Source organism: Nicotiana tabacum, chromosome 22 (assembly GCF_000715075.1).
Source record: "Nicotiana tabacum cultivar K326 chromosome 22, ASM71507v2, whole genome shotgun sequence".
In the NCBI taxonomy this organism is placed as follows: Eukaryota; Viridiplantae; Streptophyta; class Magnoliopsida; order Solanales; family Solanaceae; genus Nicotiana; species Nicotiana tabacum.
Window position 1 is genome coordinate 19,841,480 of NC_134101.1, and position 18,031 is coordinate 19,859,510.

General features: G+C 40.1%; 1 protein-coding gene across 1 annotated transcript; it reads right to left on the minus strand.

Annotated features, from left to right (window-relative positions):
* Positions 1 to 9,495: 9,495 nt before the first annotated feature.
* LOC142175735 (uncharacterized) lies at positions 9,496 to 10,575 on the minus strand. Its single transcript, XM_075242716.1, has one exon. It carries the CDS (start codon positions 10,573 to 10,575, stop codon positions 9,496 to 9,498), a length of 1,080 nt encoding a protein of 359 aa, XP_075098817.1.
* Between the last annotated feature and the right edge of the window lie 7,456 nt (positions 10,576 to 18,031).

Genomic DNA, 18,031 nt, shown 5'->3' on the forward strand with positions numbered 1-18,031 from the left:
CATGATGGAAATCATGCCTCTATCTCACTTGACTTGGCATCCTCAAAGATTGATCGGAAGGTCTTTCTTTGGACCGTAGTATAGGCTTTTGGAAAGGGTTAGAAAGAAAAGGTGGTATAAGGCTCAACATGACTTAAGATGAAAGGGTTCAAAATTATAACTTTTGGAATCAAACCTATTGCAAAACTAAAACTTCTGCCCCAGTTTTTGAATCTGGGGAATTTTGAATTTTATTTGATGGGACTGAACCTCAGAGTAAGGCTGCCTACGTATCCTTAAAAGGAATCAAGTCTAACGTAGTTCCAAAATAAGAGTTTTGTTTTTGTTACTTTGCTTTTCTTTTTCTCCTTTCTTTTCTCTTTTCTTTCTTTGCTTTTCTCTTTTCCTTCTTTTTTTTTCTTTTTTTTTTCTTTTTTTCTTTTTTTTCTTTTTTTTTTCTTTTTTTTTTCTTTTATATTTCTAACGCTGCTTCTGATTCCAAAAGAGGGGTATGAAATAAAATAAATAAGGCTCAAAAGGGGTAACAAATGATAAAAATATTTGGGATAGCAGAATAAAATGCCTTCGTCATTCCAACTTTGAACATGCCTAGTACAAAATGCGATTGAAGATAAGCAAAGAAATCATACATAATATCTCTTGACTGCATCAGAATTGATAGCCATATCCACACATTTACCTTCTATGTCTGTTAAATACAAAACACCATTGGACAACACCTTTGTCACAATGAACGGCCCCTTCCAGTTTGGGGCGAACTTGCCTTTAGCTTCAGCCTGATGTGGGAGGATGCATTTCAATACCAGCTGACCCACCTCAAATTTTCGGGGACGCACCTTCTTGTTGTATGCTCTTGCCATTCTTCTCTGATACAGTTGACCATGGCATATTGCCGCCAATCTTTTTTCATCAATCAAACTCAATTGCTCTAGCCGGGTTTTGACCCACTCATCATCATCAATTTCAGCTTCAACAACGATCCGCAGGGATGGAATCTCAACTTTCGCAGGTATAACTGCCTCGGTTCCATATACCAGCAAATAGGGAGTTGCGCCTATTGAAGTGCGAACAGTAGTGCGATAACCCAGTAAAGCAAAAGGTAACTTTTCATGCCATTGCCTAGAACCTTACGCCATCTTACGAAGTATCTTCTTTATGTTCTTGTTAGCAGCCTCAACAGCTCTGTTTGCCTTAGGACGATACGGAGTGGAATTTCGATGCATGATCTTGAACTGTTGGCAAACCTCTTTCATCAAATGACTGTTGAGGTTGGAAACATTATCTGTGATGATTACCTTGGGAATTCCGAACCGGCAAATGATGTTTGAATGAACAAAATCTACCACCGCCTTCTTGGTCACGGACTTGAAAGTTACAGCTTCGACCCACTTGGTAAAGTAATCAATGGCCACCAGAATAAACCTATGTCTGTTTGACGCTGCCGGCTCAATCGGTCCAATGACATCCATGCCCCAAGCAACAAAGGGCCAAGGTACTGACATTGTGTGCAGCTCAGATGGCGGGGAATGAATCAAATCACCGTGCACCTGGCATTGATGACATTTGCGAACGAAGCTGATGTAATCACGTTCCATGGTGAGCCAATAATAACCTGCTCGAAGAATCTTCTTCTCCAAGACATACCCACTCATATGTGGCCCGCAAACCCCGGAATGCACTTCGGTCATGATAGTCAAGGCTTGTTTAGCATCTATACACCTTAGTAATCCTAGATCTGGAGTTCTCTTGTACAATATTCCCCCACTTAAGAAAAATCCGCTAGCCAGACGTCGAATGGTTCTCTTTTGATCGCCCGTGGCATGTGCTGGATATACCCCTGGTTTGATGTATTCCTTGACATCATGGAACCAAGGCTCGCCATCAAGTTCCTCCTCAACCACGTTGCAATAGACATGCCGATCACGGATTTGGATTTGCAGAGGGTCGACGTAAGCCTTATCTGGATGGTGTAACATTGACGCCAGAGTAGCCAGGGCGTCGGCAATCTCATTATGAATCCTGGGAATATGCCTGAATTCTACCGACCTGAATCGTTGACAAAGATCATGCAGACATTGTCGATACGGTATGAGCTTCAAATCTCGAGTCTCCCATTCTCCCTGAATCTGGTGAACCAACAAATCTGAATCTCCCCAAACCCAATATTTCTTGAACTCTCATGTCTATAGCTAGCCTCAGACCCAGAATGCATGCCTCGTATTCAGCCATGTTGTTAGTGCAATAAAATCGAAGTTGAGCTGTTACGGGGTAGTGATGCCTTGTTTCAAAAATGAGTACAGCCCCTATTCCGACACCTTTCATGTTAGCAGCTCCATCAAAGAAGAGTTTCCAACCTGGCTTTTCATCATGATCAGCCTCGTCAACATACATCACTTCTTCATCAGGAAAATAAGTCTTCAGTGGCTCATATACTTCATCCATCGGATTCTCGACCAAATGATCGGCTAGGGCTTGGGCTTTCATCACGGTCCGAGTCACATAAATGATGTCAAACTCTGTGAGTATAATCTGCCACTTTGCCAATCTTCCTGTGGGCATAGGCTTCTGAAAGATATACTTTAAAGGATCCATGCGAGAAATGAGGTAAGTAGTGTAGGATGACAGATAATGCTTCAACTTTTGTGCCACCCAAGTTAGGGCGCAACATGTCCTTTCAAGAAGAGTATACTTAACCTCATAAGGAGTGAACTTCTTGCTGAGGTAATAAATGGCTTGCTCTTTCTTGCCCGTGATGTCGTGTTGACCCAACACACAACCAAAAGAATTATCCATGACCGTCAAATAGAGGATTAAAGGTCTTCCAGGTTCTGGCGGGACCAACACAGGGGGGTTTAGCAGGTAACTCTTGATCTTATCAAATGCTTCCTAACACTCATCAGTCCACTTAACCGTAACATTCTTCTTTAGCAACTTAAAGATGGGCTCACAAGTTGTCGTGAGTTAAGCGATAAACCTGCTGATGTAGTTTAACCTCCCGAGCAGGCTCATCACCTCAGTTTTATTCTTTGGTGGTGGTAATTCTTGGATGGCCTTAATCTTTGACGGGTCCAACTCGATACCACGTCGACTGACTATGAATCCCAACAGTTTTCCCGACGGGACACCAAATGCACATTTTGCCGGATTGAGCTTGAGGTTGTACCTGCGGAGCCTTTGGAAAAACTTTCTCAAATCCCCAACATGGTCGAACTCTTTCCTTGACTTTATGATCACATCATCTACATAAATCTCAATTTCCTTGTGTATCATGTCATGAAATATGGTAGTCATCGCCCTTATGTAAGTTGCCCCAGCATTCTTTAAACCGAATGGCATTACCCGGTAGCAATACGTCCCCCATGGCGTAATGAATGCTGTCTTTTCTGCGTCTTTCTCGTCCATTAGGATCTGATGATATCCCGCATAACAATCCACGAAAGACCCGATCTCATGCTTGGCACAATTATCAATCAGAATGTGGATGTTCGGCAATGGAAAGTTATCCTTTGGACTTGCCTTGTTGAGATCACGATAATCAACACACACCCTCGTCTTACCATCCTTCTTTGGTACTGGTACCACATTAGCTAACCAAGTGGGATACTGAGTGACCCGAATGACTTTTGCCTCCAGTTGCTTTGTGATTTCTTCTTTAATCTTCACACTCATGTCAGTCTTGAACTTTCTTAACTTTTGCTTGACATGAGGGAATGTAGGGTCAGTTGGCAATTTATGAGCTACCAAGTCAGTGCTCAAACCCGGCATGTCGTCATACGACCATGCAAAGACATCTTTGTATGCAAACAATGTTTTGATTATTTCTTCCTTGATTTGCGGTTCCAGATGCACACTTATCTTAGTTTCCCTGACATTATTTTGATCCCCTAAATTGATTGCTTCGGTTTCATTCAAATTAGGCTTGGGTTTTTCTTCGAAGTGTTTTAGTTCTCTACTGACTTCCTCAAATGCCGCCTCTTCATCGTATTCTGTTTCATCATCACCCTCTACTTCTTGGATCGTTATTTCAGATTTAGATTGGCTTTTAAGATTTGGCTGAAAATTCCTCATGCGTGTCATGTCATTGAAACCAGCATAAAAAGAACTGTACAGAGAGAAAAAGCAAAAAACAAAAATGAAACGCTATCAGGATTAATGGAAAACTGGAAATTGTATTTTATTGAAAATAAAAGGATAGAAGGGTTTGTACATTGAAACAAGCAAAAACTAAGAAAAATCTGGATTACAACCTGGAATAACCCAGATGACCGAAAGGAAAACAAAGCAAACTACCAAAACTCCTTCCGGATGGGGAGAGGAGTAGCTTTCCAATTGCTAAGCTTCACATTTGGCCCAACAAGCTGCACATCGGCATTACTGGAACCTTCCCCAATTTTGACCATATTAGCCTCGTCAAACAGACTCTGGAACCTCTTGATTAGATCTTCATCAAAGTCGACCACAGGTTTTGGGACCACTGATATTGGGCGTTTGACGACCCCTGACCTGACGAAAGACTTGGAGATATGTGGAACAGGTTTAGGGAGTGACCATGCCTTTCCTTTCGAACTTTTAGCCTTTTTCACGTCCTTCCCTGTGAGTGTGAATCCCAAACCAAATGTACCGAAACTTTCACGTGGACATACCGGATGCACAATACCCTGCAGAGATGAACCTAGACCTTTGCCCGGCAGAAAACCATTCTTTAACATTTCATTTACTACCATGACAGACGCGGATGGTATCTTCGGACCTAGGATGCATTCTCCTTCGGGAATTTTCCCGACAGACACTGTTTCGAACATTTGGTAAACCCAAGGCCCTTTTTCATCTTCAACTTCAATAAATGGAACGATTGTGTCATTGTAAGCAGATGAGTTCTCATCACCGTGCACAACTATTTCCTGCCTGTCCCATTCAAACTTTACCATTTGATGCAGAGAAGACGGGATTGCCTTGGCAGCATGGATCCAGGGCCTGCCCAACAACAGGTTATAGGAGACAACCACATCTAGCACTTGGAACTCCATAGTGAACTCTACTGGCCCTATTGACAAATTGAGCATTATATCACCGACAGAATCTTTCCCTCCTCCATCGAAGCCTCGAACGCATACATTATTAGTGCGGATCCTTTCAGTGCCAATCTTTAACTTTTATAAAGTAGACAGGGCAAATATTCGCACTAGAACCGTTATCCACCAGTACCCTTGAGACGGCAGAATCCTCGCACTTCACTGTGAGATAAAGAGCTTGATTATGTTCTGTACCCTCTATAGGGAGTTCATCATCTAAGAAAGTGATCCTGTTTGCTTCGAAAATCTTGTTAGCAATCTTTTCCAAGTGGTTCACCGTGATCTTATCAGGAACATGAGCCTCATTCAAAATCTTCATCAGGGCTTTGCGGTGTTCATCTGAATGTATCAGCAAAGACAAAAGAGATATCTGAGCTGGTGTTTTCCTCAACTGTTCTACAATGGAATAGTCTTGCATTTTTATCTTTTTCAGGAATTCCTCAGCCTCTTCTTCGGTTACCGGCTTTTTTATCGGGATGTGGCCGTCCTTGAATGGCTTGGTTTTCCTCAGTTCTTCTGGGATAAAACATCTCCCAAAACGAGTCAGTCCTCCGGTTCCATTGACTTCTTCCTCTACTTCTTTCCCTTTGTATGCTACTATCACCTGTTTGTAATTCCACGGGACGGCCTTTGTGTCAACCATTGGTAACTGGGTCACTGGCTTAATAATAACGGGGGTAACACGAGCCCCTTCTACGATTATGACAGGCTTGCCTGGGACCCCTGGCACGACCACTTTTTGCTTTTCCTGGTTCGCTTCAACATCAACCGGAGGACCTTTCACAACCAATACATATGGCTTCACGTTGAGCATGCTTGGCTTCTCCGACACCCCTTCAACCGTTAAAGGCATTGCTTTTGCAAAATCTGGGGCTTTAACTGGATTACTTTCGCTAGCCCGGATCATCATGACAGACTTGGAAGAATTCTTGGGCTCCCCGTCCTTATGAACTATCTCAATCATATGTGTCTCTGCATGGGCTGGCAAAGGATTTTGGTTGATGTTTGGTGCCTCCGGGCTCTGGACCACAATTTGATTTGTATCAATAAGCTATTAGATCACCCTCTTCAAATGCCAACACTTCTTTGTGTCGTGCCCTGGGGCATCAGAACAATATGCGCATCTGAGGGAATAATCAAGGTTCCTTGGAGGTGGATTTGGTGTCTTTGGCTCAATCGGCCTCAAAACGTCCAATTGCCTCAACCTTTGAAACAAACTGGTGTACGACTCTCCAAGAGGGTGAAGGTTTCTTTCCGCTGCTGCCTCTCTTTTCTATAATCCGACCTTGATCGAAATCTTGGACCAGTAGGGTCTCGGTATGGTTGTGGGGGTGGATAAGGATTTTGTGGAGTTGGAGCACGCCATTGCGGGTAAGGAGGGGGTTGTGCATATGACTGTGCGTGGTGAACATGGTATTGGGGTAGCTCGACAGAATATCGAGGGTTTTGTGGTGGGAAATAATGCTGGGATGGATTATATGGAGCTTGGGTGTAGGTTTGAGGCCGGGGTTGAGTTTGGGTGTAGTGGTGAGGTAGACCCCTTGGGCCACGCCATGATTCGGAGACAAACATAGCGACATCTTCTTTCTTCTTTTTGCCTAACAGGCTTCCAGTGCCACTTTGAATTGCTTGTGTGGTTGCTTTTATGGCAGAGTAGCTCATGATCTTGCTTGACTTGAGTCCCTCTTCCACCATTCCTCCCATCTTTACCACATCGTTGAAGGACTTACCTATGGCTGAGATCAAATGGCCAAAGTAAGTGGGCTCTAGGGCTTGAAGAAAGTACTCGACTATCTCATCTTCTTCCATCGGAGGGTAGACTCGTGCAGCTTGTTCTCTCCATCTGAAACCATATTCCCTAAAGCTTTCATTGGGCCTTTTCTCTACCTTGGTCAAAGATAGGCGATCCGGGACAATGTCTAAATTGTACTGAAAGTGCCGAGCAAAGGCCTGAGCCAAGTCATCCCATGTGTACCACATGCTAGTGTCTTGGCGGGTGTACCATTCTAAAGCTGCCCCACTCAGACTCTGACTGAAATATGCCATTAATAATTCATCTTTCCCACCGACGCCTCTCATGTTGCTGCAAAAGCCTCTCAAATGGGCCACGAGATCTCCATGTCCATCGTACTGGTCAAACTTGGGCATCTTGAACCCAGCGGGCAGTTGGACATCCGGAAATAAGCATAAATCCTTGTAAGCCACATTTACTTGGCTTCCTATCCCTTGCATGTTCTTCAAAGATTGCTCTAGACTCTTCACTTTCCTGAACATCTCGTCCTGCTCCACATTCCGGGATGGTTTCTCAGTTTCGACAGGAGGTTCAAAGTGAGGGGCATGGGAATAAGGATCTGCAACTTTGAAAGTTGGTCCCGGAACATAATATTGGGTATCTGGAGCTTGGAACGCGGGTTCACTAGAAGATCTGTGAAGGGTAGCTCGCGGAGGGGCTACAAAAATAGGAGCGGATGTCGGAGCAGGGTATGCGGTTGTTTTGGCTGGTGGAGCATGAAAGGTTTGGGACGAGGTGCCAGGGTGGTGGTGATAAGGGGTAAAGCCTGGTGCGTGCTGCGGGGAAAGGATCAATGGTAATGGGATCTTGGGCTTGTGAGAGTGGTGGGATGAAAGCGGGATTTTCTGGGTAGTTAGCGGGGAATGAAGGTAGAGGATGCCCCCTGACCCAGGCTTGATACATTTCTGCCATTTGATGCTTCAACCTGTAGACCTCCTCTTTCAATTCAGACTCCGATTCTACAATCTCCCTTGGCGGGTTGACAACACCCGTGTCCGATTCTTTGCTATTCATGACTGCCTTGCACTTTGATCTGGTGTTATAGGGGTGACTTGCCAGGATGCCAACAAACTAACCACCTAAAACAGAACCTGTCTATATGCACATACAACAACTTGGTCAGTTTTAAAGCAATTTACAGATAGGTAATCGCATATTGGGGATGCAATGCACTTGAGCAGTTAGACGTTTCTAAATGCTTTGCGACGGCTCGTATGTTTCATCCCGGCTTTTCCAAATTCTCCAATCCTGATTTTTCCATCTCTCCTTTTGTTGTGTTTCGCTCTTTTAATTCTTATTTTTTTCTTTAGTTTGGCCTCTCTTTTCTTTCTTCCCTCATTTTCTCTCTTTTTCTCTCTCTTCTTTTTTCTATTTTCTTTTAAGATTATGATCGAATCCTATGGGGATTGCCTATGTATCATGAAGTCGCATGAATCAGATCATTACGTAGTTCAAATGAATAGATACGAAAATAATTTATTTCATCAATAAAAGACATCTTTTTGGATTTTCAATTACAAGGACTAAAAGTAGCGATGACTGCAAAAGGAAAAATCTACAGACTCGAAATAAAGTAATAGACAACCTTGACAAAGACGAACAAGACTCGGAGAGAGTAAAATACAGATTATTAAAGGAAATAAAAAATATATAAGAGCCTCCACTGGTACTCCGGAGGCTTGCGGGATATCAGCCGGTCCGCACAGGCCTGCGGGCAATATCTTCTTGAAGTCGGTCTAGGTCAACCATCACTTGGCGAACAAATATCATCACAGAAGCAAAAAACATAGACCTGGTCATGTCTTCACATTCATGGCATTTCATTACAACATAATCAGCTATCTCCTTAATCCTCATTCTGATGACACCCTTTTCTTGAAGTAAATGTCCAATCTGTTGGGCCCGAGCCTCCAACATCTGTGCATCTGTGTTGTTTTGGTCTTGTAACTGCTGCATGCTTTCTTGTACTTGATAAATCAATGCGTAGCAATGCTCTCTTTCTGCCTTGAAATCCCTTGTTTTCTTGATCATTTCATTTTCCAGGGCGACCAGCTTTTTCTGTAAAATTGCTACTTCTTTGTCATATTTCTGCTTCAACTGGTGGGCTAATCTAGCGTGTTCTTCCGCACCTTTGGCCAGTCTTGCCTGAGCATTGAACAAGTCCCTTTCGGCCTTTGTCAAGTCAAAACTGTAATCATGCACTTTCCGCCTCAGGTTGGTTATAATTTTCTCATCTCTCTCACTTCTTGCTGGTGTCTCGGCGGCTATTTTCATTCTCTGGATCTGGGCTCGAAGGGCTTCATTTTCCTTGGCCAACCTCTTCTTTTCCCCTTCATCTTCAGCTGCCTGCAAACTACAATCAAATTTGATTTTTTCAATTTGTTCTTCTAGCTTGTATATAGTAGTTCGGTACTCCTTTTCTTTAGCCAACCAAACCCATTGCTCTCGTACTCCATCGGTGAATTGTTGGACATGGGGCCTTTTGGCGGGCTATTCTGGCTCTTGACCGACCCAACTTCTTTTCCTGTACCACGTGGCGTAGTTGGATCCTACTTCACCCATGGACAAATCTCGTACTTGAGTCTGTGGTTCCAAGAACCTACATTGGTGCCAAATCTGACGAACCCTTTCTTATGGAAATGTGGCTTTTGGGAATAGTTCAATAACCTGTGGACTCAAATCTTCGTCATAGGGGACTGTTTGGTATCTGCCCAATTGGCGTAGGACCCGATGCAGGGCATATGGCTGAATACTCCGAAGACCCATTAATAAAAGAAAGCACACTCCGGCGGACATGTAAATAACTTCATCGTCCGGGAGCCAACCGAAAGTCCACTCAATTCGATTTGCATTTAAAGAAACCAAATACGCGAACCATGCCTCAGTACCTTCTGGCAACTCATGACCGTTTACTCGGTTTTCATATTCTTCGATGCAATTGAGTCCGGTCAGACCGTAGTTCATGTAACCTGGGCGATGACAAAGATGTTCTACCAACCACATTTGTAAAAGCAAGTTGCAACCCTCAAAAAACTTTGTCCCGGCTCGACAAGCGGTTAAAGCTCGGTAAATTTCTGCGAGAATCATCGGTATGATAGTGCCATTGGCCTTTTTGACCATAAAGTCGGCCACTCCTGCGAGCCCCAATTCTATATGTTTGTCACTCCTTGGGCATATCAGAGTGCCTAAAAATGCCACCACAAAGGCCAGACCCCTACGTGCTTCCCATTTGTCTTTATTCCCCTGATGATTCAAACCAGTGTCCGGAGCCTCAAATCCGTGGGGGTCCCCATACCGGCTGTATAAGAAACGGAACGTGCAGAATCCTCTGGCTAAATTTTTATCTTTAACCTGCCGGCTAATATTGAGGAGGTCCAAAAACTTATGAGGGGTTACAGTTCTTAGTGTTACTGGATATTGATGCCTTAACTTCCCTTCGAAACCAGCATAACCTGCTACCTCCTCTAGTGTAGGGGTCAATTCGAAATCGGAGAAGTGGAAAACATTGTGTGTCGGGTCCCAAAACGGTATTAAAGCTTCGATTATATCAACCCTTGGTTTAATTTTTAGAAGACCAGTGAGCCCACCTAAAGCCTTTGTCACAAAACGCTTGCTGACCTCCCCCAGGTCGTTCCACCACATATGGAGTCCTAGCGGAATCTCGTCTACGACTTGAAAAGGTATATTCTCAACAGTGCTCATCCTGCACATTTTAAGGCGACTGGTGAAAAACAAGTGACTTCTTCTTCTTTTTTCTAAATTTTATTTTGACCCCAAAAAAAGAGATTATTTGTGCAAAACAACTCAAAAAAAAAAAAAACCACCTTTGCAAATACGGCCCTTCAGCCCTTCAGAAATGAAAATTTTAAAACTGTGCTTGCTAAGTGGTCAAAATTAAGAAAAGAGCCATAGGTGGCTATTTTTGCAAAATAAGCCTTTCGGCGTCCAGTCGAGACGCTTCTGGCTATTTGGACAGAAAGTGACATCCCCTAAATTTATTTATAACAAAATGACGCATTTTCATATTTTTTGGTTATTTTTGCAAAAATGGGTCCGGATCCGATGAAGGTTGCCTACGTATCTCACGTCCGGTGAGAATCAAACCCGCGTAGTTCGGTCATTTTGATGCACAGAAAAATATGATTTTCTTTGAAACGATTTTCTTCTTTTTTTTTTTTTAAACTTTGGCAGAGCAACGGGATTTTTGAATATCAGGATTATCAAAACTGGGTGTTTTTCTACCTACCTCACTCTTGGGTTTTCTCTCTTTTTTTTTTTCCCTTTTCTTTTTTTTTATATTTTTTTTCTTACTCAAGAAGCCGGTCAACATACAAGCCAAACAAATTAATGCACAAGTAGCACGTAAAGAATGCATAAGGATGGTCCTTTAATTTTGGGTACACCTGTCCTAGACGGACCCAACCCCTGTGTTGAGTCCCCTAAGTCAAATGCACGTGATGCAAGCAGACGTACCTACTAGGGATCCGGCATGAGGTTGTGTTATTCTAAGTTTAAATCCTGGGTGTATTGTTCTAGACCTGGCTTACCCGAGCGGACAACTCGAGCCGAGGGAGGGCAGCGTACCGGGAATACAGAAGCTTCACCGGCTTTGCAACTTATCCGAACCTCGTTCTAAAATTAGGATATGACTCTAAAAGAAAAGAAGCCACGCGAAGCGCACGCTTCCCAGAAGATTTAGAAGACTCAGAGAGAAGAAGGGCTACGGAGCAGTTTATATACAATTCACACAATATTAAAGCGGTAAAAAAAATGGCATTTAGCATATTAGGATCAAACACGTAAAAATCAGACAATCATGAAAGCCAATCATAACAACTATTCTAAGCTCGAATTCTGAACCCTGAACCAGAGATTCTGGGTTCGGTCCCCAACAGAGTCGCCAGAGCTGTCACACCTCCTTTTTTCCGAACGGGAATATTAGGGAATTTTTTTCCAATTAAAGTGACTTTAATCGAAATGAGATTATTTACTTATCAGAGTCGCCACTTGAAATAGTTGTTATGCTGTCCCAAGTCACCGGTTTATTTTAAATCCCAAATCGAGGAAATTAACTCTATTTTATGGTCCGTGAACACAGAAGACCGGGTAAGAAATTCTGTTAATCCGGAAAAAGGTATGAGGCACTCCCGGATTCCGTGGTTTTAGCACGGTCGCTCAACTATTAATAATTGGCCCAATTATCTGACTTATTATATATTTAAAACCTATTGTGCTTTTTAGCCTTCTGACAATTTTTAATTATTTATGGAGTTTGTTTTAACAAGTCGTGATATCGCGCACTCGCTTGTTTTTGGTACACGTTGCAAATCGCACCACATGAAATACACCCGCGATTTACGACGTATTTATTTTATTATTATTCGAAGTTATAGTCGGGTCACATGAAATGCACACCCGGATTGGAATTACGTATCATGACTATGCCACGGGAACCGTACCCATAGTCACGATGATTTATTTATGAATCGCGCCTAAAGTAAGCTACGATATTCAAAATCGCTCATTTCATTTTTAACTTCTTATTGCATGCATTTAGACCTAGTCAAATCCTAAAGCATGTAAATTAAGCAGTAATGGGCTAAATCTTCCCCGATTCCCACCCCTTAATTTCAAGCACAATAATCCTTGTTCATCAGGATGACACAAATTCAAAGCAGACAAAACATCAAAACAAATAAAGAAAGGGATAAAAGAATGATACTGATAGACATACATTCGAAACAGTTGAAGAATGAGAATTAAGGAAAGCTGGAAAGCATATGAAAGCAAAGTGAATCTGAATAATAAAAAAAAAAATTTAAAACAAAAGTCATTTAAAGATTTTCCTATCACCTCCTCCATTCTTTATAATAAGTTAAGCATGTCCCATCTAAATCTCCTACTAATTTTATCTAACTGATTTATCCTTCCGATGTTATCACTCGAACTCACACCAAACGCACCCTCAAATGACACAATGGAATGACACCATAACTCAATTTAGTAAGAAAAATGACTAACTCTGACTACTGCTTAACTAAACTAAATGTTATTAAAGATTTTTGTGATTGCTAAGTAGCATACTGCAGACCCTAATCCCTTCAGATCTTCAATTCTTTCTTAGTAAGAAAAGATTAATATCTTCTAAAGTCAAAGATAGGCAAATGATGATACATATTATAACTCTTAAAGATCTCTGCTAAGACTCAACTAAGGAAGTAACTCCTCAATGCATATGGGTTGGAGTTAACAGAGGATTTTAAAATGCTAATGAAACTTTTTAACCAAGCACAGTGAAGAAAATGCAATATGCTGAAATCAAGCAATGGAATACTTCAAACACTAAGACATATTCATTGTGACAGTGCTATTGCAACATGAAGTCCAATCAAATCTCTGCTCACTCCAACATTAGCGTAACTTAATAGAAGAAGTTGAAAAACAAACTGACAGTCCAAATAAGATAAACCAATTAAAAAGGAATTAGTAAATCCCCAACAACAGCTATTAGTTTAATTCATCTTTTAATGGTTCGCCTAAGATTCGATTCACAACAGAATAAAGGGAAGAGAAAGAGAGAGAAAAAAATATGGAAATGGAAAATCAAGGCTCAATAGAATCATTCAACATGTTCATAACTTCAAAATAGGCCATGTAAAGTTAAACAAAACTACAGGGATTCCATGTGTACCTATGATTCAGGCGACAGTAGAGTCGCGAAGACCAAACAAAAGCAGTAGAAAAAGAAGAAATCCAAAGCTCAGCTAACAGCAGTCGATAGATCCAGCAATCAATGATAAACCCAGAAATTTCAGAGCAGTCAAAGCAACGAGCAGAACTTGAACCGATGATTGAAATCAAATCTCGAGCGTAAATTCGGAGTTCAAACTCACTCCATGCTTAGGAATAAAAAATTAAAATAAAAAAAAATAATTGAAATAAAAAATTTTACTTGGCAGCTCAAAGACAAAAAGGGGAAAATTGGACCAAAATATTTTTTTAAAAAAAGAAAAAAACCTTCAAACCCTAGAATTTTTTCACCCCAGAAAATCTGTCCAAAACCTTCTCTTCCCTCAAATCCGAAAAAGAGTATTTATCTTCAAAAATCCCCCAGCCTCTGCCTTTACTCCCAAGAAACGATTTAAGCCCATAGATCTCTTTAGATGGGCAGATTTTTGACAAATGGAAGGCTAGGATCAACAAGCTTTAATCCTGAGGCTCCCATTAACCTTAAATCCATCCAAAAAGAGAGTGAAAACGTGAAAAAAACGGGTGAGGCATATTCTTTGTCAGAGGTTTGTTAGGCTACGTGGCAAGAGGAGTGAGGATGGAGCACGTGATGGTTAGAGGGAATTTTTTGGTGGGTTTGGGTGGTGGCGACGCGACAGTGAGGTGAGTGGAACAGGTGGTGTGGCTGGTTAGGGTAAGGGAGATTAGGGTTAGGAGTTGTTAGAAATAAAAATTATATTAGGCATGGGTAAATAACATGGAACGTTGGATCTAAGTGGATGGATGGCCAAGATTAAGAGGGAGTGGGGCAGATTAGTCGGCGGGTCAGCGGGTTGGATTGAGATGAAGGGTCAAGGGGATTGGGCTGGGGCAAATTTGGGCTGAGACAGATTTTGGCCCAATTTGAATCAAGACCAAACAAAGCCTCTCTTTTCTTTGTTTTCTTTCATTTTAAAAATCTATGAATTTTGAAAAACAAATCCTAATTAGATTCTAGCTCAATTCTAATTTGCAAAATTAACCTACTCATTATTTCTAATATTTAGATAATTAATTAACCTAAAACTAATGAAAGCAAAATTAATTATTCGAAACTAAAAGCTAAAAATACAAGAACCTATGGTATTTTGTGATTTTTGTTTAATAATACAATTAATTAACAACTTAACCTTAAAAATGCAAATAACAACCTAAAATGCAATGCATGAAATTTTGAACATTTTAATGGTATTTTCTATGATTTTAAAATATTAAATATGAACTAAATGCAAACAATTGATTAACAAAATTTCTTACAAAATCTTATGAAGAAAGAAAGAAGAAAAAAAACAATTAAGAAAAAGATCTATTTGTGAATATTGTAGGAATATTTTAGTCGGGCAAAAATCACATGATCACATACGACACACACCATATTAAAAGATAAAGAGATATCTCTCTTATTTAATTATGAAAGAAGCCAATATCATAACAATATCTTAAAATTAATTGAGGGCTCTGGAAAAATGACTGTATTACTACCAGGAGGAACTATATTGGTTGTTAATGATGCATTATATTGTAGTAGGTCTCAAAAGAAATGTGTTGAGTTTTAAAGATATTCGCCAAAATAGCTATCATATTGAGACCACCAATGAAGGAAAGGTTGAATACCTCTATATTACTACAATAAAATCAGAAAAAAATATGTGCTTGAAAAGCTTCATGCATTTTCCTACGGATTATAATACATTAGTATTAGTGTAATTGAATCACATGCATAGTAAACAAGGAGTTTACTAATGATTTTATTATTTGGCATGACCGGTTGGGCCATCCCGGTTATAATATGATGCGCAAAATAATTGAGAATTCACATGGTTATTCATTGAAGAACCAGAAGATTCTTCAAACTAAAGATTTCTCTTGTGCTGTATGTTCTCAAAAAAAACTGGTTATTAGACCATCAGTAATTAAAGTTGGAGTTGAATCTCCTATATTTTTTAAACGTATACAAGGTGATATATGTGGGGCCATACACCCTCCATGTGGATCATTCAGATATTATATGGTTTTGATAGATGCATCTACAAGATGGTTATATGTGTGTTTGTTATCAACCCGTAATTTGGCTATTGCGAGGTTACTAGCTCAATTAATAAGATTAAGAGCACAGTTTCCAGATTATGTAATTAAGACACTTCGTCTTGATAATGATGGTGAATTTACGTCTCATGCCTTCAATGATTATTGCATATCAACTGGGATAACAATTGAGCATCCAGTTGCTCATGTTCATACTCAAAATAGTCTAGCGGAATCATTGATCAAACGCCTCCAATTAATTACTATATCAATGCTTATGAGAACAAAACTTCTTATTTCAGCATGTGGCCATGCTATTTTTCATGTAGCAGCTCTTGTGCGGATCATATCCACAAGTTATCATAAAATCTCCCCAATACAATTGGTTTTTGGTCAGGAGCCAAATATTTCCTATCTTAAAATATTTAGATGTGCAGTATATGTTCCAATTGCTCAACCACAACGCACAGAGATGGGACCCCAAAGAATATTGGGGGATATATGTTGGGTATGAATCTCCTTCTATTATAAAATATTTAAAACTTATGACTGGAGATTTATTTACTGCAAGATTTGCTGATTGCCATTTTAATGAATCAGTATACCCAATATTAGGGGTAGAAAATAAGCAATTGCAAAAAGAGATAGATTGAAATGCATTATCACTATCTCATTTAGATCCTTGAACAAATTAATGTGAACATGAGGTTCGAAAGATAATTTATTTGTAAAATATTGCAAATCAAGTGGTAGATACATTCACTAACCTACCAAGGGTGACTAAGTCACATATTCCAGCTGCTAATGCTCATATTCAAATTGATGTCCCGGTTGGACAATCTATAAATACAAATGAGTCCACGCTTGAAACGTGGTAGACTAATTTGTTTCAAAGATAAAAATTCCCGAAAGCGAAAGAGCAAATGATCTAGGAGATCATAATATGTGGGCAATTGCTCAAAAAGAGCCCCATGACATAACAAATGATAAGACCTCAGAGGAGGTCCAGGTACCTGAAAATAATAAGAATGAAGAGATCTCAATAAGTTATGTCTCTGCGGGAAAAAGGTGAAACCGAAATAATATAATTGTCGACAATATTTTTGCTTATAATGTTGATGTTGAGATAATGCAACAAGATGAGGATCTTGAACCAAGATCTGTCGATAAATGTAGACAGAGAAATGACTGGCCAAAATGGAAAGACGCTATCTAGGCAAAATTAGCGTCACTTGAAAAACGTGAAGTATTCGGACGTATAGTCCGAACACCTGAAGGAATAAAGCAGTGGGATAAAAATAGTTTTTTTGTGCGAAAACGAAATGATAAAAATGAAGTCGTTAGATATAAAGCACGACTTGTGGTACAAGGATTTTCGCAAAGACCTGGCATTGATTATATGTAGACATATTCTCCTATGGTGGATGCAATCACTTTCAAGTATCTTATAAATTTAACAGTCCATGAAAAACTTAATATGCGTCTGATGGATATTGTCACAGCCTACTTGTATGGCACATTAGACAACAAAATTTATATGAAAATCCTTGAAGAGCTTAAAGTTCCTGAAACTAATAAAAGTTTTCGGGAAACTTGTTCAATAAAGCTTCAAAAATTCTTATATGAATTGAAACAATCAGGGAGAATATGGTATAATCACCTGAGTGAGTATTTGCTGAAATAAGGGGATAGGAACGATCCAATTTGTTCTTGTGTATCTATAAGAAGGTCTGGACCTGAATTTGTTATAATTGATGTGTATGTTGATGATCTAAATATCATTGGAACTCTTGGGGAGCTTCCAAAAGCAGTAGACTGTTTGAAAAAAGAGTCTGAAATGAAAGATCTTGGGAAAATAAATTTTTATCCTGGTCTACAAATTGAGCATATGAAAGATGGAATTTTTGTCCATCAATCAACTTATACCGAAAAGATCCTAAAGCGTTTTTATATGGATAAAGTACATCCATTGAGTACCCCGATGGTTGTGAGATCACTTGATATAAATAAAGATCCATTTCGACCTCATGAAAATGATGGAGAGCTTCTTGGTGATGAAACTCCATATCTTAGTGCAATTGGGGCACTAATGTATCTTGCAAATAATACTCGACCAGATATAACTTTTGCAGTAAGTTTATTAGCAAGATTTAGTTCTTTTCCAACAACAAGACACTATAATGATGTTAAGCATATTTTTAGATACCTCCGAGGGACTATTGATATGGGATTATTTTATTCTTATGAATCCGATTCACAAATGACTGGTTATGCAGATGCAGGTTATTTGTCTGATCCATATAAAGCCCGATCTCAAACAGGCTATCTATTTATTTGTAGAGGTACATCTATTTTATGGCGTTCAACAAAATAA